This window comes from Pteronotus mesoamericanus, unplaced genomic scaffold (genome assembly GCF_021234165.1).
Source record: "Pteronotus mesoamericanus isolate MK-2021 breed Mesoamerican mustached bat unplaced genomic scaffold, CSHL_Meso_final contig_227, whole genome shotgun sequence".
Lineage (NCBI taxonomy): Eukaryota > Metazoa > Chordata > Mammalia > Chiroptera > Mormoopidae > Pteronotus > Pteronotus mesoamericanus.
This window is the reverse complement of record NW_026555094.1, coordinates 465546-488249: the sequence shown is the minus strand read 5'-3', so window position 1 is coordinate 488249 and position 22704 is coordinate 465546. Positions and strand designations below refer to the sequence as shown.

The 22704-nt window shown below is 40.3% G+C and overlaps 3 protein-coding genes across 5 annotated transcripts; 2 read left to right on the top strand and 1 right to left on the bottom strand.

The window, feature by feature from the left end:
* The first annotated feature begins 395 nt into the window (after positions 1-395).
* Positions 396-3717, top strand: RPL36A (ribosomal protein L36a). The gene is made up of 5 exons (XM_054572260.1): positions 396-467; positions 870-975; positions 1199-1266; positions 3256-3378; positions 3641-3717. Exons 1-5 carry the CDS (start codon positions 465-467, stop codon positions 3659-3661), a joined length of 321 nt encoding a protein of 106 aa, XP_054428235.1. The 5' UTR covers positions 396-464; the 3' UTR covers positions 3662-3717.
* Positions 3718-4379: 662 nt separating this feature from the next.
* On the bottom strand, positions 4380-13832 carry GLA (galactosidase alpha). Of its 2 annotated transcripts, XM_054572281.1 has the most exons (7): positions 13540-13832; positions 9383-9557; positions 8170-8347; positions 7325-7416; positions 5853-6014; positions 5482-5679; positions 4380-5116 (listed from the first exon to the last, which is right to left on the bottom strand). In XM_054572281.1, exons 1-7 carry the CDS (start codon positions 13755-13757, stop codon positions 4832-4834), a joined length of 1308 nt encoding a protein of 435 aa, XP_054428256.1. In that variant the 5' UTR covers positions 13758-13832; the 3' UTR covers positions 4380-4831. The 2 variants fall into 2 exon arrangements, with proteins under 2 accessions (XP_054428256.1, XP_054428257.1); XM_054572282.1 differs by lacking the exon at positions 7325-7416 and having other exon boundaries at positions 8114-8347.
* Positions 13833-14038: 206 nt separating this feature from the next.
* Positions 14039-19972, top strand: HNRNPH2 (heterogeneous nuclear ribonucleoprotein H2). Of its 2 annotated transcripts, none has more exons than XM_054572279.1 (2): positions 14039-14138; positions 17779-19972. In XM_054572279.1, the coding sequence occupies exon 2, from the start codon at positions 17832-17834 to the stop codon at positions 19179-19181; it is 1350 nt and encodes a 449-aa protein (XP_054428254.1). In that variant the 5' UTR covers positions 14039-14138; positions 17779-17831; the 3' UTR covers positions 19182-19972. The 2 variants fall into 2 exon arrangements, with proteins under 2 accessions (XP_054428254.1, XP_054428255.1); XM_054572280.1 differs by lacking the exon at positions 14039-14138 and adding an exon at positions 15923-16115.
* Positions 19973-22704: the final 2732 nt, after the last annotated feature.

The following is a 22704-nucleotide window of genomic DNA, read 5'->3' as shown; positions in this document are numbered from 1 at the left end:
CCCTCTCCTAGCCTTCAGTGAACCAGAAGTTGGCTGCAAAAGATGGTCGTCCCAGTGTCCCTGAGGTGGAACAGAAATGGAAGGAACATGCAGGTGATGGGCCCCTCCACTTGACCCTAGTCCTGACTTCCATTGAGGATGGGGAGATGGAGGCCAGAGTGGATATAAGAGCACTGCTTGCTTAACTTAACGATGCACCAAATCAGTGTCAGCGGGACGTGATTAAGTGAGGAAAAGTCTCAAAGCTAGGGGGTGGGAGGAAGTCTTAGGCAGAGCCCTTCCTTAACTCCCGTCCGCGGCTCCAACTAGAGTCCTCTGAGACGCTAGAGGGCGCTGTGCACAGGGTCTTAGACTCTATGGTCTCTCCCACGAACTCCCATGAGGAAGCGCGACTAGGAACCTCCTATATACTTTCATTTCCGGCCTAGCTTCTTCCTTTCTGTGCCGTTAGAGCTCTCGCAAGCATGGTAGGACTTTGGGGTTGGGACATGTAGTATCCAGTGTAATCTTCCATCCACCGTAGACGGTACCATTCCGGAATGGGTCCAGGTCCCTCCGTGGACTGGTTGTAGCGAAGAAACCCAGTTTTCCCGGGTTCGACCCAGGAGGGACATGTCTTCGGGTCCAGGGATTAAAGTGATGGGATCAGACGTAGACATAACCGGGGGTGGAGTGACTATGCTTTTTTTCCACTTTTGGGCTCATCGGAGGCTGCTGTATGAGAAGCACGTGGGGCTGAACCACCTTCTAGTCAGACTGTTAGCGAGGACTTTGAGAGTCGAGTCTTCATGGGCTGCCATAGTGTGAACTGGGCGTTGTGTCATTGGCATCTTATAAACACTGCACGTTCTCATCGGTTTATTTACTAGGTGAACGTTCCTAAAACCCGCCGGACTTTCTGTAAGAAGTGCGGCAAGCATCAACCCCACAAAGTAACACAGTACAAGAAGGGTAAAGATTCTCTGTATGCGCAGGGTAAGATGGTCTTTTTGTATGGGATTTGGTTTAAAATTGGCATTTGTGGTAGTATAATACACAAGCCTAGACCGCCCTCCATCCCCGACCCACCGTCCCGTGGCTTGGGCATTGATATTTCTGCTGGAAACCCCAAGATAAAAACCATAAGAAAGGTTTTTGGTGTGGCTGTTGTGGTTTATTATCTTTGGTATACTGTAACAGATAACTTTACTTATCCCAGGAAAGCGGCGTTATGACAGGAAGCAGAGTGGCTATGGTGGGCAGACTAAGCCAATTTTCCGAAAAAAGGTGGGTGGTAAATATTTGACATGTTTCTTACTGACTGCTAAAGACCTTGCATTTGTTGTTAGCCCACGCAGCTGCACAATACAGGTATGTGTTTGCATAGTTGCAGCAAAGTTGTCTTCAGTCACCTGCAGTGACATACCTAGTAGGCAGGGGAGCTGGGAGCGCAACAATGTAGGTCTGACTCTAGTTTACAGTACTGCACCATTGCAATGTTTATATTTTTTTGTCTTTTTGTTTTTGAAGAGGCAAACATGAAGTTAGGGAATGTACCCAGTCTTTGTAAGTACTGAAGTTTGAGTGTACCAGTACTTTGCCCTGTTTCTGTCAGGTCCTCGGGAATCTTCAGCTCTTGCTTGCACTAAGAAGTGTTCCTTAATTTTGCTTCTCGGCTCAGAAGCCTGCAATGAGTCTGCTGCCTGTCTCATGAAGTTATAAAGCTCTTTAAAATAGCCATTTAGGCCTCCAACCACCCACCTGAATTCTGTCATTTTCAGACTGAATGTGTTGTTACCCTAGGTGATTTGGCCGCTCCTTAAAGTACACAGTGCCTGGAATAGCATTCCCATGAAAACAGTGTTTCTTTTGGCACTTTGCTCTTCATTTAGCTTGGTACCAGCAAGTATTAAGGAATGACTCGAGTGTTCATTTATCATTCAGCTGCAATAAATGATTTGATCTCAAAGTGATGAAAGGAATGCTTAGCCTATCACATTCAAGTAACTTGTTCAGAAGATGGGGAGGTTCCAGCTAGGTTTTGGGTTTTTTTTGAGAACTGCAACCTAACAGCAATAGAATTCTGATTACAAGGACAGGCTTAAAGTTGTATTCATGGGGAGTGTACCTTGAGTTAAAGCAGGGGTGTCCAATCTTTTGGCGCCTGGGCACACTGGAAGAAAAGAGTTGGCTTGGGCCACACATTAAGTACACAAACACTAACAAAAACTGAGGAGCAAAAAAGGTTTTGGGTAAATTTGTGATTTTGTGTTGGGCCACATTCATAGCCATCCTGGGCCATGGGTTGGACACCCAGGAATATATTTGAATACACAAATTCTAGATGTAATTGTAGGTAGACTCCAGAGAATTGATAGGTCTTAAATAACAGTTGTTCACCCTATTTAAATGCATTGCAAAAGCTGTGTTTATTTCATAGTGTGTGGACTCGGATGATCCATTTTTGGTTGTGTGGAATACCTATGTAAAGATGTTGAACAGCCACAAGTTCAAGGTGGTATGATGAATGCATATTTGATAAGAAGCCCTCTAGGAGTCTGTGAATGGAGAACTTGATGGCAATTAGATAACCTGCCACCTTTGCTGTTACTATGTTGGTCAAGATATATAATTCTTCTTTTTCACCAACAACTGTTGGTTTGGATATTTTAACTATGCCAGCTATCTCCCGCCTGGTATAAAGGCGATTATTCTCTGTCTCGATTTGATTGCTATCAACTTCAAAGGGTCTACCTGACCATGGAGCATCATCTAGTGAGAGATCTTCAGCATGAAACTTCGCAAACCACTTTGGAGACGTTCAATCAGCACCTTCTCCACACACTGCACACATTTTTTTTTTTTGCATTCCAATTGCTTTTACCTTTCTTGAAATAATAAAGTACAATACTCCAAAATTGTGACATTTCCTTCCATCTTCAATAACAAAATGGCTATACAAAGATTCACCAATTTAGATTTTTTAAAATTCATGCTGATACAACAGCTGTCACAGTCAAAATTATTTTGAATGAAGTTAAAGACAACTAAGTGTTAGTGGAGCCATCTTACAGAGAAATGAATTTTTGGCCAACCCAATACATTCTTGCTTTAAATCCACTGGTTTTCACATTTCTGTTTTCTCCCTATAGCTAATGACATTGTTACAACTCTTCGCAACACTTTGCTTGAAGGTAGTACATAACCCAACATAGTCATATTTTTGAAGAAAGACTTTCTGCAGTGATTTATGAAGGATATCTTTTTCTTTTCCAGGCTAAAACTACAAAGAAGATTGTGCTGAGGCTTGAATGTGTTGAGCCCAACTGCAGATCTAAGAGAATGTTGGCCATTAAGAGATGCAAGCATTTTGAACTGGGAGGAGATAAGAAGAGAAAGGTATACAATTTGGGGTGGAAGGATGAACATTTCTGCCCACTAATTTATTGTGGCATCAAGATCACGGACAGTCCTCTTAAAAGTACTTGATCTGTAGGTGAGGTGTAAGGTTTTGGTGGTGTTCAGCATGAGTAGAAAAGGGCGAATGAGACTTACCTTAATAAAGAATGGTGATCCCTTTAGGAATAGACACTGCTTGATGGAGTTAGAGGTTCTTTGCAAAATACAAAAAAAAAAAACTCATTGTTTTGTTCTTTTACAGGGCCAAGTGATCCAGTTCTAAGCTTCATTTTTTGTTTTATTATGTGACAATAAAATCTTGAGGATATGTTCGCTTCATGTGGTTGAAATTGGTGTCTTTGGGTGGCAGATAAAATAATGTTTACAAGGGGAAATTTATACTTACTGGTTCTTGGGTCCTTTACTAATTTTGAATTAATCTGACTGAACTCACATGTGATGGTTTAATTCCTGGGCTCCCTTTTGCTGTTAAGAAGTGTTAATTGCTTATCTTGGAATGTAAGCAGAGACCTGAAACTTGAACAGCGTGAGCTCAGTAACAATTATATCCATAGTGAATGAATGTAAAGTTTACCAAGAGTGGAATAATTTGTCTCACATACCTTGGCAACTTCAGTCATTTAATGAGGAATTTGGGCCCTGTTCTCTAGGCACCAACGTACTATGTATTACATGTCTTCAGACTTCTCATACCACCTGAGTATTTTGACTTGCCCCCTCAAGTTTAGTAGATGTAAATTCATTTTATGAAAAGGATTTAATTTCTAGTGAATTAAAATCCTCAATGGAATCTGGCAGTGCTAATCCATTCCTTTAAATGCCTAAGCTTCAAATTCACATCCCTTTTGTCTTTGTATACTATTACATATACACTCAGCTCTTCATTCTTGTGCAGCAAAACTGGATGGCAAAGTGAATATGCATTTGGTAAGTGAAAGTGCATCAGTGAGATGGAGCAGTTTGCTTCCAAATCTGTGTCTGGATAACTGTCTTGAGTTTACCAATTTTATTGCAATTTTTATGAACTGACAATAATTAGTTTTCCAGTTTTATTGAAAATAACTGGTAATAACATGACAGGCAAAGGAATGAAAACATTTTGTATTCTGAGTGGGCCTTTTGTGCCTTACTGGTTTTTGTAGAGAAATTTAAGAACAGCTGAAGTAGGAATGGAAGAACAGAAGTAGGGTAGTCACTTTTGCAACAAAATAAAAATTTTTAAGGAAGCTTTTTCTTTTTTTAAATCTTCAACCTGGGGGAAGAGGGGACTATGTTTATTGATTTTAGAGGAAGAGAGACATCAATTGCTCCTGTAAGCACCCCATCTGGGGATTGAACCTACAGTCTGGGTATGTGCCTTGACCTGGGATCAAACCTGCAGCCTTTTGGTGTATGGGACAACGCTCGTTCCAACCGAGCCACCCAACCAGGGCTAAGGAAGCTTTTGAAATGCCTGGCTTCTACCTAATAGAAGCAAAACAGTGCCTGTGGGATTTATTCGAGTTTTTAAACAAGAAGTCCATTCATAAAACCCAAGCTTTGTCTTCATAGGGAGGAGCTCTGTGATAAAACAGGCGGGATTGCAGGCCACTCCTTGACCCAGGGATGCAATATTGATGGTATAAGAACGAGGTCCACCAATCTCCTGCAGGTTTACCATAGCCACAGCCCAGGCTAAATTAGAGAGAGGGCGTTCCCATACTTCAATGTTGTCTTCCTGAAAAGTAAGCCAAGAAAATAGGTGATAGCTTGGTGACTGGCAATAAGCTTCCTTGTGGCATTTAGTCATAACTGTCAGAATTATCAAGCCCTTACAGGGAAAATTAAAAGTTATCCTGCAGCATATTTGGGAAATCTACCAAAAACCTTCATTACTGATTCTGTTAAGCTTAAAAAAATATATTCTCAAAAGACCAGTGTTATGTCTTCATATGTGCCAGCTTTAGGCCCAAGACAGACTTAAACATCTTAAAGCCATCTTACACACCAAAATAAACATTTGGATGAACAGTAAACTAGAAGTCGGGAGAACATGTTCCAGGCCAAGTCCTGTTTTTACCCATCGAACATTATTTACTATACCTTTCTAAGTAGGTATCCCTGTTTGCCCAAGGGGTCCTGGTTGATGGCAATTACATCCTTATTCTGAAGGAGCGTTTTGGCTTGAAGGCTGATGTGTCGGAGGTCATTGGACATGAATAATGGAGCTGCCATGATAGCCCAGAGGGCCATCTGAGTTATCTGCTGATCCCAGCTGAGGCCAAAGTTGCCAATCACTAACTGGGACAAAGAATGAAATTAGAATTCAAATGAGAAAACAAGCCACTTTCCGTGGCACCCTGCTCTGAGCACTCACACATAAAGCCTGCTCATAGGAACTTGCCAATTTACCTTGATGTCAATTAGGAAACAGACCCGCTGTAGGGGTTTGAACATGGGGGTCAGATCCTTACCATATCTGGGTCATTCCAGCCCCCGGGGCCTGCGGCACTAACAACTGTCTTTTGATTAGAAGATGTCCAGTCCAAGATACTCTTTACACTCTGCCAAGAATCATAAATGTCTCCAGAATTTCTCCAGTGATTGCAGTACTGTCGGATTTCTGTATAATTAGGCTGTGAAAAAAAGAGTTCACTCTACCATTTACCTTCTACTAACATTCTTGCAAGATGAAAATAGTCATATTTTTTGAAAATAGAAGGAAAGCACTTGTAGCCTTCTCTTTAGTTTACAGCTTAAAGGTCTCCAGGAGGAAAGCTAAATCCTTATTGGAATACAATTTCATTGTAAGAAATTTGCTTCAGAAGTAGGCAATATAACTTAAAATCCCTACTTTAAAGTGGCTTAAACAATGTTTATGCTGGAAATTTACCAAATGGTAACTAGGTACTGGAATTACGGAGGATTTAAATTTTCGTCACACCTCACTGTATTTTCAAACTAAAATGAACATCTATTGCTTTTATACTCAGAAATAAATGATCTTAATAAGTGAAAACAGCTGCAAAGTTACATAGAACTCATTAAACACGATAAGGCAATCTGAATCCTAGGCATATAATATGTTAATTGAACAAATAAAAGTTTGTAAATAGGCACGGGGGATAGCCAAAGTTTAAGATGTTGGGAAAGAGGTGAAGAGTATATTACAGAGATTAGAAGGAAATAACAGGGATTCATTCTATAATTATACAATACTTACCATATGCTAGGGATATAGTGATAAAGTCAGACAATGTCCCTGCCCTCCTGGAGCTTACATTCTAGTGGAGGAGACAAACAATAAGCCACTCAACACATAATTCTATATAGTGCTAAGGGCTTAGTTGGCCTTGAGGCAACAATAGGCTTGGAGTGTTTGAGGGACAAAAGAACAGCAGTGTAGTGATGGCAAAAGTGATGGGATGAGGTTGGAGAGGTAGGCCAGGGCCAGAACAGTAGAGTTTGTATTCCAAGTGCAAGGGGAAGCCAGTTAAGCATTTCAAGCAGGGAAGTGATATGACTCTATTTACATTTTAACAACACTGGGGTGCTGGTTGGAAAATGGATGGGGATAGGGCGAGAGTGGAAGTATAGAGATCAGGCTGTTGGGAGCAGTTTGGATGTGAGACGATGGTAGTTAGAAAGACCAAGAGGGATGCAGCAGAGATGGAGAGAAATGAGCTGATTCAGGATTTATTTTGTAGATAGTACTGATAGGATTGCTGATGGATAGGTGGTGAACAGGTGAGACGAAGGGAAGAATCAAAGATGACTGACTTCCCAAGTGGTGGTAGCAGTGGGGATGGTAAGAAGTTGGTTGGATCCTGCGAGAGATGGTAGGATGAGACTGTTAAGTAAGGTGGGACTTTGAAGGAGACCTTTGTTCTCAAGTCCTAAAAATCTATTTCCAAGGCTCTGTTGGATTCTGGACTCACTACCTCACCTTCCGAAAGGGCCACATATAAAGGGGCCACTCACAGGAGTACACAATGCTTCTGCCAGTCTTGTTCAGGGCCAAGGACATGTGCCTATAACCTGTATGAGAAAAAAATGGGTAAAATAAAGGGAGGAAGGGAATTTCCGGGGGGGGGGGTGCTGTACAGCATGAAAAAGAGGCTGCCTGGCCCTGGCTGCGTAGCTCGGTTAGAGCGTTGTCCTGATATGCGAAGGTTGTGAGTTCAATCTCCAGTCAGGGCACATAGAATAATGAAACAATCAATACATAAATAGGTGAAACAACAAATTGATGTTTCTTTCTCCCTTCCTCTCTCTTTCAAATCAATTTTTAAAAAAGAGGCTGCCTAGAAGGGCCATGCTTTTATTTTAAACCAGCACCAGAGATACGTGGCTGCTCCATGCTGGAACTGTGTCTAATACATCCTAGACTGCTGGGATTGTTCTGAAGATGTCCTATGGGATGGTGCATATATTGAGAAAAGGCAGGCATGAAGATGCCCCTTTTCTGCCACTGTATGATATTCTGATGCTTTACCAAATGATGTTATAGACAGAATTACTATTTGTAATGAATTCAGAGCCCTCTTGAATGAAAAGTATACAGTATTAGCCATAGTTAGGCAAGCATGGATTCTGCAGTGCATGAATGAATGAATGCATGGACAAACTGAAGTAAGAGAAGCAGTAGGAGCTTTGGCACATTGAGAATAATTATTTCCTGTATTGTGACTGGGTACTTAAAATGGGAAGATTAGTTCTGTGGATGCTCAGTTACCTTGGCCTCAAAGTTCTTCTCTTTGCTCATGGCTAAATCTCTTGAATGAAACATACCATCTGCCAACTGTTCCACACTGTCACAGTAACAACCATCAAATTTTAGCAGATCTACTCCCCAGTCAGCAAAGGTCTCGGCATCAATGTCATAGTATCCAAAACTCCCAGGGTAGCCTGCACAGGTTTTTTTCCCAACATCTGCGTAAATCCCTAGCTTCAGTCCTTTACTATGGACCTGAAATGAGAGGAAAGAGTCACCACAGTGGAAGGGCAGTCATGAAGCAGAAGAGAGAACCACTCTGGTCTATGACAAGAGACAAATGCATTTCACCAGGTATCAGGGGCATTTTTTCCCACAAGTCCCCATAATTATCCAGATGAGTTTGTTGGGAGACAAAGAGTAAATTCTCCAATTCTGCTGAGTTCAAACTACACATATAAGCTATAGAATAGAACTGAAGAGAAAGCTATCAGCCATTGTCATCATCCTCTGATGGGAACCCAAAAGTTACCTTTCCAGGGCAATGTCAGATTTATCTGGACAGACTCTATCCTTTACGGAACATTGGTTAGATTCCTCTGAGCCCTCTTCTTAATGAGGCCTCAACCTTGGCCTTCAGTGTCCACTTAGCAAGAATCCTGCTAAGTCTTCCTCCCACTCTTTGATACATAATCAAATTCCTTATCTCCCATTTGTGATGTCTAAATCCTTGGCCTATCTTTAGCAAGAATTTTCCTTCCCTTGATGTCTCCCCTTAGTAATTTTCCATTTACTGATCCTCTCGATTTGCTTGAAGGCTATAAATCCCCACTCATCTTTGTTATATTCAGAATTGAGCCTGCCTCCTTCTCTTACTGCAACAGTACTGAATAAAATGTCTTCAGTGCCTTTAATTAATGTTGGTTCTATTAATCATTAACAGTCTCTAGCAAGAATTCCTCCCATCTTCTAAAATTCTAGTTTATAGTACAATTGCAATACTGCTCAAAGCTTATATGGAAATATATGCACACATATGTCAAAAACCAAGTTCCTTTTTCTTCCCAGAGAATTCAGTTGTTTCAGCAAAAGGAGAACTTATCTAAGATGGGCCTCAGGAACTAATGCAAAACATGTATCTGCTGATGGGATGACAATTCCACCTGAGAAGCCTTACAATTCAATGTTCAGATAATGGCAGCTATTTTACTTTCTAAGTGTTTTTGAACAGGTTTCCATATAGAAGCGTTTAGTCTCCTGAATGAAAAGGAAAATTATCTATAAACTCACATAATTAGCTAGGTGGCGGATCCCGCTAGGAAAGCGTACAGGATCTGCCTGAAGTCTGCCTTTCGAGTCTCTTTGGGGAGCCATCCAACAGTCATCAATGCAGAGGTACTCATACCCTACTTCCTTCCAGCCATCTGAGTCCATGAGATCTGCCATTTGCATGAAGAGCTTCTCACTGCAAGAGAAATTCTAAGAATCATTACAGTTCATTAAACAAGTGCTTGGGCGCCTCCTATTTGTTAGGCACCTTGAGATTTCCAATTTCTCTCAACCCAGTAATAGCTGGGTAGTAATCACAACCAATGCAAGTTAAAATGTACTGGGCCCTTTTTCTTCTTCCCCTCCACTCTTAATACTTCCTCCCTAAGATCCATGAACAATTATAATAGAAATGAAAAACACATGAAACTGAAAAAGCTATTAGAACTAAGAAGAAAGTTTAGTTAAGTTAGAAACTACAAAGTTAACATAATTAACAGCTTCCTTAGATAGCAACAATAACCTAGTTATAGAAAAAGATACCATTGACAAGAGCAACCAAAAAAGCAACAGGAAAACCTAAAATATCTAGAGATAAATTTAAGATATTATTTTGCTTTTGGATAAGAAGACTCAATATTAAAAAGAAGTTAATTCTCCCTATGCATCTTTATGCATTTAATAAAACCCTGAACAAATCCCAAAAGGACTTTTTAAGGAACTTAGCTACGTGATTTGAAAGGTTCACCTAAAAGATTAAATACGTGATCATTCTCCAAAAGATAAATGAAGCTGCTGTAGTACCGATAGCATTAGAATACATAGATCAATGGAATTAAAGAGGAAGTTCAGAAAGAGATCCTTCCTGCCATTTGGTACCATGGAATTTAATTAATATTAAATGTGGCATTCTTTATAGGGGAATAAAGGCCAGATGGATTAAAGATTTAAATATTTTAAAAATCCTTAAACATACTAGTAGAAAATATAGATGACTGTATTATGTTCAGGCAGGAAAGGACTTTTCAGCATGATGCCAGAGTCAGAAATAATAAAGGAAAAAACTGATATTTGACATATAAATATCAAAATCAACATATAGCAACAACCACTATATTCACAATATATGGTAGGCAAAACAACAAAAAAAATCCAAAAGGCAAACAACCTCCCCAAAACAAACAAAAAAACATTGCAATTGAAAAATAGGGAAATAACACAAATAGGCAATCCATAAAAGAAACCATGCAAAGAGCCAATTTAACAAATGAAAATAAAAACACCTACCAGATTGGCAAAGTTTTAAAAGAGTGATCAAAATGCAGTGTTGGCCAGGGTGTGGGGAAACAGACATTCTCATTTACTGTTGTTGGGAATGTGCATTTGAAAAACTTTTGGGGAGGACAGTTTGATATGTCACAAAATGAGCACACATTTGGACCCAGTAATTAGACTTTTAAGGAAAGAATCAGATGATGTACAGTGATGCATAGTTTTGTTCACAATAATGAAAAATTGAAGAGCCTTAATAGCTATCAACAGGAATTTGCTTAAATAAATTATAGTATACACATACAATTTGCATTTATGAACCTCTTTATTCTGGGCCAGGTATTCTGCTTACTTTTAGGAAGGGTAATTAATTTGCCAAGGTCACAAGGCTAAGTAGCAATGAACGAAAATTTGAACACGGGCAAGCAAAATTCAACATTGTTAACAATTCACAACATAAACATGATCTCATTTTTATTGAAAATAATGAAAGAACAGCCCTGGCTGGTGTGGCTCAGTGGATTGAGTGCTGGCCTGCAAACCAAAGGGTCGCTGGTTCGATTCCCAGTCAGGGCCCATGCCTGGGTTGCAGGCCAGGTCCCCAGTAAGGGGCGCACAAGAGGCAACCACACATTGATGTTTCTTTCCCTCTCTTTCTCCCTCCCTTCACATCTCTCTAAAAGTAAATAAATAAAATCTTTAAAAAAAAAATGAAAGAAGAAATTTGTGTTATTTACTAGAAAACTATTCCAAGGCTGTATATTGACATTTTAACCATGATTATTTGAGTGGTGGAATGAGGGGAATCCTTATTTTCATTATATTCTTCTTTACTATCTACATTTTTTGCATTGATCATGCATTAATTTTATAATCAGGTATAAAAATAAGACAACTATCACTTAGAAAAAAATGAAAAGACAAGAAACTATATGTGATGGGCACAACTGCTACACAGTTTACCCCAGGGTCACAATGGACTTAATCTGAAACTCAGAAGGTCAATTATTTCTGTGATGTTTGCTCAACATCCTGACTTTATCTGTAAAGCTGTAAAGACATTCATAGGAATAACTTATGGGCACTGGCATATATCATAACCACTGCTTTTAGAGGGGCCTCTGCACTGTATGTGTCTTTATCATGTTTAAGAAGTATTCTGTTATTAACCAGGGTCACCCCAACAAACAATAAAAAAAGAAATTGATATGACAGATGGGTACTAGACTTAACAGGGTGATCACTTTGTAAGTTATATAAATGTCTAATCACAATGTTGTATATCTGAAGCTAATATGATATTGCATGTTAACTGTAATTGAAATTTTAAAAAATCAAAACTATTTTAAAGATCCTTTTGAATCAATTCCCCGAGGTTAGAGTTGTTATTCCCAGGCCTCGCCAGGTAGCTCAGTTAGTTGGAGCATTTTCCCCATATGCCAAGGTTTCAGGTTCAGTCCCTGATCAGGGCACATACATGAGTCAACCAATGAGTGTATGAATGGGTAAAGCAGTGGACTGATATTTCTCTCTCTTTCTCAAAATCAATAAATTTTAAAAAAATGAAAAAAAAAGAGTTGTTATTCCCAATTTATAGACAAGGAGAGTGTGGATCAGATAAGTTCAAAACTTGTCTTATCCAGCCTCATTGGGGAAGTTCAGCAATAAGATGTTGACCCTCCCAGTGGATCCAGACAACTGGCGGCTCCTCACTCCAACCCCTGTCCTTGGAATGTGCATTCTGCTTGCCTTCCTCCTCCAAGAAGCTGACCCTAGGATGCAGCCTTGAGGTAGGAGTGTATTGGTACTGTAAGGGCAGTACACAGGCATACCTCGCATTGTTGCACTTTATTGTGTGTCACAGATGTTGCATTTTTTTTTTAAACCCCCAAAAATTGAAGGCAAGACTTTCAACCAGCAAAAAGAGTGACTCACTTTATTGCGGTGGTCTGGATCCAAACCTGCAATATCTGAGGTATCCTGTATGTGACTGAACCCAACTAAGGCCTCTGTGCAAACTTTTCTTTGGCCGGCAGGTGTGGAAAAATTGTCTTGCAGCCTCGCAAGACAATCTGCCTAGGTAAATTCCCTCTCTCATTAAAACCGCTACCTACTAATTTGGAGTGGTCTGCCACTTTCGTGGGTTTCTCCCAGCTCTCCTTTACTGGGGTGGTTTCAGACTACACCTAAGGATGCTCCTGGCCAGTTTGCAAGCCAACAATCCTCAGCCCTTGGCCTCCATATACAGGCATACATCGGAGATATTGCGAGTTTTGTTCCAGACCACAGCAAATAAAGCAAATCCTAATCTTTTTGCTGATAGAGTCTTGCCTTCAGTTTGGGGGGGAAAAATACATCAGTGAAGCACAATAAAGCGAAGCGCAAAAAAGCGAGGTATGCACGTATAAAGTTCCTATAGGTCAACCTTTTACCCAGACATCACTCAAGGGCAAGAGGGTGGGGGAGATCGCAGGCACTCCATGGTCTCTCTAAACTCCCTCACGTTACAGTCAAGGAACCCTGTGACCCAAAAGAAGAAAAGAAGTCCTCTGACTCTCCTACTCACCGCAGCTGTGCTCGCTGCTAGTACCGGCTCTAGTGAGGCAGAGAAGCAGCTCACAAGAAGGGTCTGACCGGAACTGGATGGTAAATGGATAAAGTCCCTAGCTGGGTAATCCGGTAGAGACCGAGAAGCCGGAAGCAGGGCCCGCTGGCTGGACTCCCATCCCAGAAGGGGTCATACGGAGAAAACTTAGGGCTAGTCCCCATCCGGGACAGTTTGCTGGGAATAGAAAGCGGCAGCAGTAGGAAGATGTCCCTCAGGCTCAAATGTTCCCGCTGAGACCCTCTACCCCTCCAAACACAGGGAAAGGCGAATGGAAGGGGGTACCCAATGTTTCCGATACCTGATACAGGAATCCGGCTCTTCTTTGCAGTCGGTGTTGCACATGAAGCGCTCCCAGTGTAGCCAGCCCATGGTAGGGGTCACTGCCAAGCCATTGTCCAGTGCACAGGTCCCAGGAATGTCCCAAAGAACCAGGGCCAGAAAACAAAGCGCCGGAACGCGGCCCAGACGCTGAACTCTGCTTGTTAACCTCATTGTTACAGTAACCATGCATAACATAGTTCCCCGGTATACTGGGCTTTTAAATTCAAGCTTAGGGGTGGGCCAATCATTGGAGTTAAGTAATGACGTTGTTTCTCCGGCAACTGGGACGGTTATCCCAGAGGCGGACCAATGATCAGTCACGTAAGACGCACCACAACCAATCACACTCTTTCTTCCTTGACATTGGCCTGCCCTATTTTCGTTCCAGAAGGAAGTGTGGTACTTTAGTGATTCCGAGTTTAAGCCAAGTGTTGTTCACGTGACTGGGATCTCACATGACGTAGATCCTCACGTGATCAGTCGCTTACGTGAGCAGAAGTAGTTCTGGTCGTCGTCTACCGTCCTGCTATAGCCGTTTGAGGGAAGAAGGAGGAACATCGTCCGGCATCTTTAGAGGTTGGTGTGTAGGTGGGAACTGGGGACCCAGGGGTGGGGATGATGAAGATGAAAGCGGGGACCATGGGCCGCCTTCGCTTTTCTCGCTCCTTGCTTTTTCCCCTTCCCCGCCCCCCATTCCCCCATCTCAGTGCCGGGAAGCTGCCGCTGCTGCGCCTGGTGGGGAAATGGTGGACGTTCGTGACTGTGTATGGTTTTTGTGTCTCTCTCTGTCTGGGCGGGTCTCAGAGGACCCTTAAGAGAAACCTTAAGGTGAAAAACGTTTAAAAACCACGTCCGTGGATTAGGAAAAACATATTGAGACCAGTTATCTGAGTGCTGGTCCATCCTTTTAGGTACCCAATCGCCACTGCCTGATTGTCTGCCTGTAGGGAGAGGCACCGAGTCAATTTTATATGTAAAATCACATCTAGGTAAATGTTACATGCCTGACGGAGGCCCCCAATAAATGTTTTTACTGAGATGAATATTTAAATAACGTTAATTTTTCTGCTTATAACAGCAATTTTCAATTTTGGACATTTGAAAAATAACAGCATACTATAAGTTTTTAAAAATACAGTCATAATTAATCACCTAGAGGCAGCTGTTCAGCATTGTGCTGTATAAAATGTAAGTGTATAACACACGTGTAAATAGACAAATTCTTAACACACAAATGGAATCCTGGTTCCTACTTCGGCCAGCAGAGAAGTGGCCTTCTCAGGAGATAAAGTAAGGAAGCAGAACCTCCCTTCCACTACAGAGAGGATGTGAAGCCCCAGATTGCTGCAGGGACGTTAAAGGGGGTGGGTGATCCAAGAGCTAAGACAGGCGAAAAGCTAAGCTGAAAATCTATCGCTCAGATCTGAAGATGGCTTATAGGAAGACTCTTAACATTGCGGATTCAATGTGAAAGGCACGTAATGGTCAGTATTTGTCGAATTGAATCCTCTGTAGTTTTATGGCAGTTAGTATACTTTGTGCTTTCTAAGAGGCTCAGTGTTTCCACACCAGGTCAGATAAGCCACCCACATACCAAATTAGAAACTTTAATAAAATTTGCTATACCAAATCTTAAAAAAGGAAACATTTTAATTTGTTATTTTTGCTGAAATAAAGTAATTACTCTGTGTGAAATTAAGAGGGCGCCAAAGTTTTTAAATGAAATTTAAAAAGCATAAGCCTACCAGTCCAAAACCACTTTTAACTTTTGACACATTCCCCATGCATATATTTTTCCTAACGTTTTTTAAATTCCAGTTACAGTGATTTTTAAAAATTAAACCTATGTAGTAGTAGTTAGGGTAAGAAGTGAAAATCCACTTCACTCTTCCTACTTTCCAGGTGTTTTCTCAAAAAACAAGTTTGTATTACATGCTTCCAGATCTTACTGTATGCATTTGCAAACATATATACATGCATGTTATATTTTAAAATAAGTAGGGTCATACTATACATATTCTTTCATCTAATGTATTTTGGAAATCCTAGGTCAGGGCATCTTTTGTAAAAGCTTTGTAGCATTCCATTTTAAGGATAAAGTATAATTCATTCACTTATAGCTCTGTGGATGGATAGTTAAGTTTCTAATTTTCTGCAATTACTAACAGTGCTGCAGTGAACATTTGTGAGTATTTCAGTTGACCAGGCTCTGGAAGGAATTCTAGCAGGGTTGAAGAATATGTTTTTCACATAGTTGAGACTATATAGTAGCTGTTATCTTCGGTCACTTAGGATTATAACATAAATAATTTCTCATGTTATTAAATATTTTTATATTTTTTAAAATTAAGTATGTAATATTCTTTTTTATTTTTTTATCCTCACCCAAGGACATTTTTTCATTGCTTTTAGAGAGAGAGGAAGGGGGAGAGAGAGAGAGAGAGAGAGAGAACGAACATCGATGTGAGAAAGAAACATCGATTGGTTGTCTCCTGTACGCTCCGGGACCGGGGATCATACGTGCCCGGACCGGGGATCGAACCCTCAACCTAGGTATGTGCCCTGACCGGGAATCGAACCTGCAACCTTTGGGTGTACGGAACAGTGCTCCAACTAACTGAGCCACACCGGCCAGGGCTCTATCTTTCTTAATAAAACACCTTGCATTGAATATATTGCTCCATAAAGCTTTGTCTGAATTTCAGATCACCTCCTTAGGGCACATAACCTGAAGTGGATTTACTGTATCAAAAGACATGATACATATTTTCAAATTGCTTTCCAGAAATACTGTACCAACTTTCATTCTTCCGGGTATGTGTTAGTTTGTGAACCCTGAATATAAGCATAGACTTATCCTCACTGTGTAGTTTTCACTATCTTGATGGGTGAAAAGTGGCAATTAATTCTGGTTCTAATGTGCATTTCTGGTGATTGATGAGGTTTGAACATTTCCTAGACTCCTTTCCTGTATCCTCATATATCTATTCCCCTACATGTTATTAAGTCCCACAGAGTCCACTGCTTTGAATGCCTAGATAACATCTTCCTCCTTTTAAAAAACTGCTGTTGCCTTAGGTAAATCCTTAACATATCTCTGGGAGATCAGGGTTCTAGCTACTGTCACCTCAACCCCCTCTATTTGAGTGCCACACTGTTGCCAGGGTGATCTATCTGAAAGGGTTCTGAAGATGTCAGTTTCGTCCCCTCACTCCCCTCCCCTCACTCGCCTATTAAAGGCTCTTAGGGTTTGTCTGTCAACTAAGGCCTTTGGGATCTGACCTCTACCTTGCGTGCCTTATTTCCTGCCTTGCCTCTTCCTATTTTATGCTCCATCATAATTTTTAAAAAAATTTATGGACCCCTGAACCAGTTACTCTGTTTCATTTAATTATTCTGTGCCAACTGATAGAATTGACCAACCATGCCCTGCTTTAATACCACTCTTTAAACCTGCACAGAATTCTCTCATAGCAGAGATAATGTTTATTTGCCTTTTTTGTTTTTAGTAAAGAGGAACAGTTCCCCCTTAGGACCATAAGTCCTTGTTGGGCTTATAGATCCTTATATGCCAGAACCGAATACTGGACCTGGCAGCTGAAAAATGTAAAATGAATGCATGAATTCCCCATAAGGTATTTTTTCCATTTATTTCTTAGGCCTTAATATTCCTGTGATTTTATTAACTTATGAGTTCTTTATATAAGGGTATTAATACATTTTTGCAGTTATCTTCTCAAGTGTATTGTCTTAATTCTGTTTAATCTTTTGATGTAATGAAGTTTTTCATTTTTATGTAATCGTATGTAGCCATTTTTTAATTTGTTGCCATCTTCCACTGATTTTCTTGATGTTAATTTTTACTCATTTTTCTTTTGACTATGGTGTTACAACCATATATGGGCAATGTAGAAATCTTAGAATATACTGAAATTTCCAAAGAAAACATTCCCTGACACAAAAAGCTCCTATAATTCTACCACCCAGAAATAACCATTAATGATATCTAACACATAATAAAAGTATCAAATAGGTATCAAATAAATAATTGTTGAATGAATTAGAAATTTGGTGCAGTCTTTTTGTTTATATGAATGTCTTACCAAAAAAAAAAAAAGCTATCAGTGTATTTGAATTTTGTATCAATAGTTTTCTTTTTTCTATTATTATATTGTGAACATTTTTCCATGATAATAGTGTTCTCATTTTTTTTCAGCTACACTGTGTTTGCATTGAGCTGAGCTTGCTACCAAGAGCCTAACAGTCACCATGATGCTGGGCACAGAAGGCAGGGAGGGTTTCGTGGTGAAGGTCAGGGGCCTACCCTGGTCCTGCTCTGCTGATGAAGTGATGCGCTTCTTCTCCGATTGCAAAATCCAAAATGGCACATCAGGTATTCGTTTCATCTACACCAGAGAAGGCAGACCAAGTGGTGAAGCATTTGTCGAACTTGAATCGGAAGATGAAGTGAAACTGGCTTTGAAGAAGGACAGAGAAACCATGGGACACAGATATGTTGAAGTATTCAAGTCCAATAGTGTTGAAATGGATTGGGTATTGAAGCATACGGGTCCGAATAGTCCTGATACTGCCAATGATGGCTTCGTCCGGCTTAGAGGACTCCCGTTTGGCTGTAGCAAGGAGGAGATTGTTCAGTTTTTTTCAGGGCTGGAAATTGTGCCAAATGGGATGACACTACCAGTGGACTTTCAGGGGCGGAGCACAGGGGAGGCCTTTGTGCAGTTTGCTTCACAGGAGATAGCTGAAAAGGCCTTAAAGAAACACAAGGAAAGAATAGGACACAGGTACATTGAAATCTTTAAGAGTAGCCGAGCTGAAGTCCGAACCCACTATGACCCCCCTCGGAAGCTCATGGCTATGCAACGACCAGGTCCCTATGATAGGCCAGGGACTGGCAGAGGGTATAATAGTATTGGCAGAGGGGCTGGGTTTGAAAGGATGAGGCGGGGTGCCTATGGTGGAGGGTATGGAGGCTATGATGATTATGGTGGCTATAATGATGGCTATGGCTTTGGGTCTGATAGATTTGGAAGAGACCTCAATTATTGTTTTTCAGGAATGTCTGATCATAGATACGGAGATGGTGGATCCAGTTTCCAGAGCACCACAGGGCACTGTGTACACATGAGGGGATTACCTTACAGAGCTACTGAGAATGATATTTACAATTTTTTCTCACCTCTTAACCCCATGAGAGTACACATTGAAATTGGACCTGATGGTAGAGTTACTGGTGAGGCAGATGTTGAGTTTGCTACTCATGAGGATGCTGTGGCAGCTATGGCAAAAGACAAGGCTAATATGCAACACAGATACGTGGAGCTCTTCTTAAATTCTACTGCAGGAACAAGTGGTGGGGCTTATGATCACAGCTATGTAGAACTCTTTTTGAATTCGACAGCAGGGGCAAGTGGTGGTGCTTATGGTAGCCAAATGATGGGAGGGATGGGCTTATCCAACCAGTCTAGTTATGGGGGTCCTGCTAGCCAGCAGCTGAGTGGTGGTTACGGAGGTGGTTATGGTGGTCAGAGCAGTATGAGTGGATATGACCAAGTTCTGCAGGAAAACTCCAGTGACTATCAGTCAAACCTTGCATAGGTAGATAAGAAGTGCTAAACAGCTAGTACGAAATAAAAGCTGTTCATTTATGGGAGTTGAATAGAATGGGAGGGCTGTCCAACATATCCAATATGACTGGTAAATGGGAAATACTGATTCTGATCACTCTTGGTTTCTCCTCCCTCCCTTTTTCTTTCTCTCTGTCTCTTTTTTTTTAAGAAAACAGATGAATACTTTTGCATTACAGGCTTGTGATTTATGCTTACTGTAAAATGGAAGGCAAGATTGTTTTCAAACTGCAGGCTCAGTAATTTTGAACACTGAAACATTCATCTAGGATATAATAACAGTTCAGTATTGACCATAACTGTTAAAACAATTTTCATCTTTCCTCGAGTTAGTTATTTTGTAGGAGTGTACCTAATCAGTAAGCATATTTAGGTTAAAACAGTTTCACTTATGTTAAATGTTGCTGTTATACCACAATACATTGAAAACTTTGGATGCATGTTGAAAAACATGCTTTTCTGTAAAACTGAAATATAGGCGCTCTGTCTAAGATTCAAAGTGAAAACATTTGGCATGTTTGTTAAATCTAGCTTTTTTGTTTATTATCCTGTAAGGCACGTGAGTGTACACTTTAACTTTTTTTTTTAAAGATCTGGGACAATTTTGAGATGTAACACCAGTCCTTTAGGAGTTGGGTCATGTCATTTGTATAAAATTCTGAAGTTTTGATTTAAATCTTTCCTTGTATTGTGATTTCCATTAGATGTATTGTACTAAGTGAAACTTGTTAAATAAATCTTCCTTTTAAAAACTGGAAAAAATCTTGTACAGCTTGATTTTTATTATGTTCTGTCGTATGAGCCATTTTTTTTACACAGTCCTTTGCTGTTGAAGTTTAAGTTGTTTTCAGTTTTTTTAATTATAAACATATATGAACATCTCCGTAATTGCATATATCATTAATTATTTTTAAGATGTATTCCTAAAAGTGTGCTGAGTCAAAGGTATACACATTTTAGAAGCTTTTGATCTGTATCACTGGGAAGATCATGATACTTTGTGTTTCCATCAGAAGTGTGTGTTTTTTTAATTTCAACCCCATAGCCTTCTCAATGATGCATATTATTCTTGATCTCGGCCAACTTGTTAGTTGAAAAATAGTATCCCGTTGCTATTTTAATTTGTATTTCTTTGACTAATATTGAGGTGAAGCAACTTTCTGTTTGTTTTTAAACTTTCCACGTCTACAGGACTATTGGGCTACTCTGGAGACTACTTTATCAAGAGCACCCTCCAAAATCCAAAGAAGCAAAAGCAAATAATCCTCCTCCTTTAGTTTAACCATAAATGGGAAGATTTAAGGCACCTTTATATGTTCTGAAAAAGCAGGCCTGTGTTATAGAAATAATCGTCTCCTCCATAAATTAGTCGTCTAAACACCCTTTAAGGTTTTTCAGAACATTTAAACCTTAAACCAGTGGTTCTTAAGCACATACCAGAATCCTCTGCGGGGCTTGTTACATTGATTACAGGGCCCCATTCCTAGAGTTTCTGGAATTCTGTAGTTGTAATGCCTGAGAGTTTGTTGATGATGCAGTTTTCACAACCATGTTTTGCGACCCATGACAGCTCTAAAAGGCTTATTTGAACCCTGAAACAGCAACTTGAAGCAGCTTCCTACATGACCCCTGAGTGCCTCCCCTTTTTAATAAAGTAGGCTTTGCATATGCTTATATTAACAACACCTGTGATATCTGGGTTACCTTAAATTTCTGCCCACATCATAGTAGCCAGGAAAAATTACACCTTTTAAAAAGATTTTATTTATTTTAAGAGAAGGGAAGGGAGAGGGCGAGAAAAACATCAATGTGTGCTCGCCTCTTGCACGGCCCCAGCTGGGCATGTGCCCTGACTGGGAAGCAGGCTGGTGACCCCTTGGTTTACAGGCTGGCACTCAACCCACTGAGCCACACTAGCCAGGGCAAAAAAAAGAGATTACAACTTTTGATGATCTAAAGACCTGGATACCCTTATTGTCAGTATCAGCTGTACCTGAACTTATACTGATCTCTGTGTAGATCTGACCAGACTGGAAATGGATTGTTATCCATGGTATATTTACAGCTTGGGACCCAGAGAGACACTTGGAAATGGGAAACAAATACCAAATTGGTATTACCTGATTCCATTTTATTCAAGGACTTTTTTGTTATTGAGCACCATTTCTAGAAAATCATTCACATTGAGGATACAGTTGGAGGTGATTTAGGATTCTTTGATGACTTCCAATTTCTGTCACAGCTGCAAAAGAGCAAGAAATCCATTTTGACTCATGCCATAGTGAGCCATTCATTACCTTCACCTCCTAAGCCCTTCAGGAAGCCTTTCTCAGAAGGATCACAAGTAGGCATTTTTTGCTCAGTTAATTTTCCAGAATGTTCTCTATGAGCAAAGATTCTTTAGTTAGCCACTAGATGTCACCAAATCTCAGGAAAGGATTGTCTGAGCCTGAGAGCTTAGGCGTTTGCTTCCTCTGCTGAGTAAGAACACTTAGAAGTTGCAGGGCTGGGCGAAAAAGCTGAAGGGATTAAGCAACACAAAAACAAAACAAAGCAACAACACTCTCTTAGACACAGATGACAGTATGGTGATTACCAGAGGTAAAGGGAAGTGGAGGAGGTAGAAGGGGATAAAATGGGGACAGATGGTGATGGAAGGAGATGACTTTGGATGGTGAACACGCAACAATATACATATAATGTATTATAGAATTGTACATCTGAAGCCTATATAATTTTATTAATCAATGTCACCCCAATAAATTCAATAAAAAAGTAAAAAAAAAAAAAAGGGAGGTGGTCATAAGAGAGAGACCCTGGAGGAGATCAGCGGTCAGCACTAGAAGTGTGGAAAGGGGTGGCGGTACCTGTGGAGTCCATGTCCATGGGTCATGCTTATATGTTCTTTGACTAATCCCTTCACTTTCTTTCAACAAGTAGTAGAGAGAGAGGAAGGGTGACCGAGAAACATTGATGTCAGAGAAGAGCATTGATTGGTTGTCTCTTAGTACCCTGACTGAGGGATCCAGTGCCCAGACTGCAGATCCTGATCAGGGATCTAACCCAGAACCTAGGTATGTGCCCTGACTGGGAATCAAACCTGCAACCTTTCTGTTACAGGATGACATTCCAACAAACTGGGCCATACCAGCCAGAGCTATAAAGTGTTTTTTTTTTTTTAAGATAATGAAAATGTCCTAAACTTTAATTGTTGTGATGGTTTGCCTAAGTCTATAAATTTACTAAAAAACATTGAATTATGCACTTAAAAATGGGAGAACTTTATAAATATAAATTATACCTTCAAGAAGCACTTACAAATGCCTATGGAGTAATAAGTAAAGACTAGTGTAGATATACAATATATTTTTTGGAGAGACTAGCAGGATAAATGCAAGTGCAATGGCCTAAGGAAATGACAAAGACTCTGTTGACCAAACTTTAGACAGGTTCTTCTGAGACATCTTTTCAATTAGGCCTCATCCTTAGGCCCT

Excerpts from the sequence above, each read along its gene's own strand:
- RPL36A (XM_054572260.1), top strand. Across the intron at positions 976-1,198 it reads AGATTCTCTGTATGCGCAGG|GAAAGCGGCGTTATGACAGG; the intron begins GTAAGATGGTCT and ends TACTTATCCCAG. Across the intron at positions 3,379-3,640 it reads GAGGAGATAAGAAGAGAAAG|GGCCAAGTGATCCAGTTCTA; the intron begins GTATACAATTTG and ends GTTCTTTTACAG.
- GLA (XM_054572281.1), bottom strand. The coding sequence starts at position 13,757 with ATGTTATGCATGGTTACTGTAACAATGAGGTTAACAAGCAGAGTTCAG. Across the intron at positions 6,015-7,324 it reads ATATGTGGCCCTTTCGGAAG|CCTAATTATACAGAAATCCG; the intron begins GTGAGGTAGTGA and ends TTTTTTTCACAG. Across the intron at positions 5,117-5,481 it reads AGGGATACCTACTTAGAAAG|GAAGACAACATTGAAGTATG; the intron begins GTATAGTAAATA and ends CTTACTTTTCAG.
- HNRNPH2 (XM_054572279.1), top strand. The coding sequence starts at position 17,832 with ATGATGCTGGGCACAGAAGGCAGGGAGGGTTTCGTGGTGAAGGTCAGG.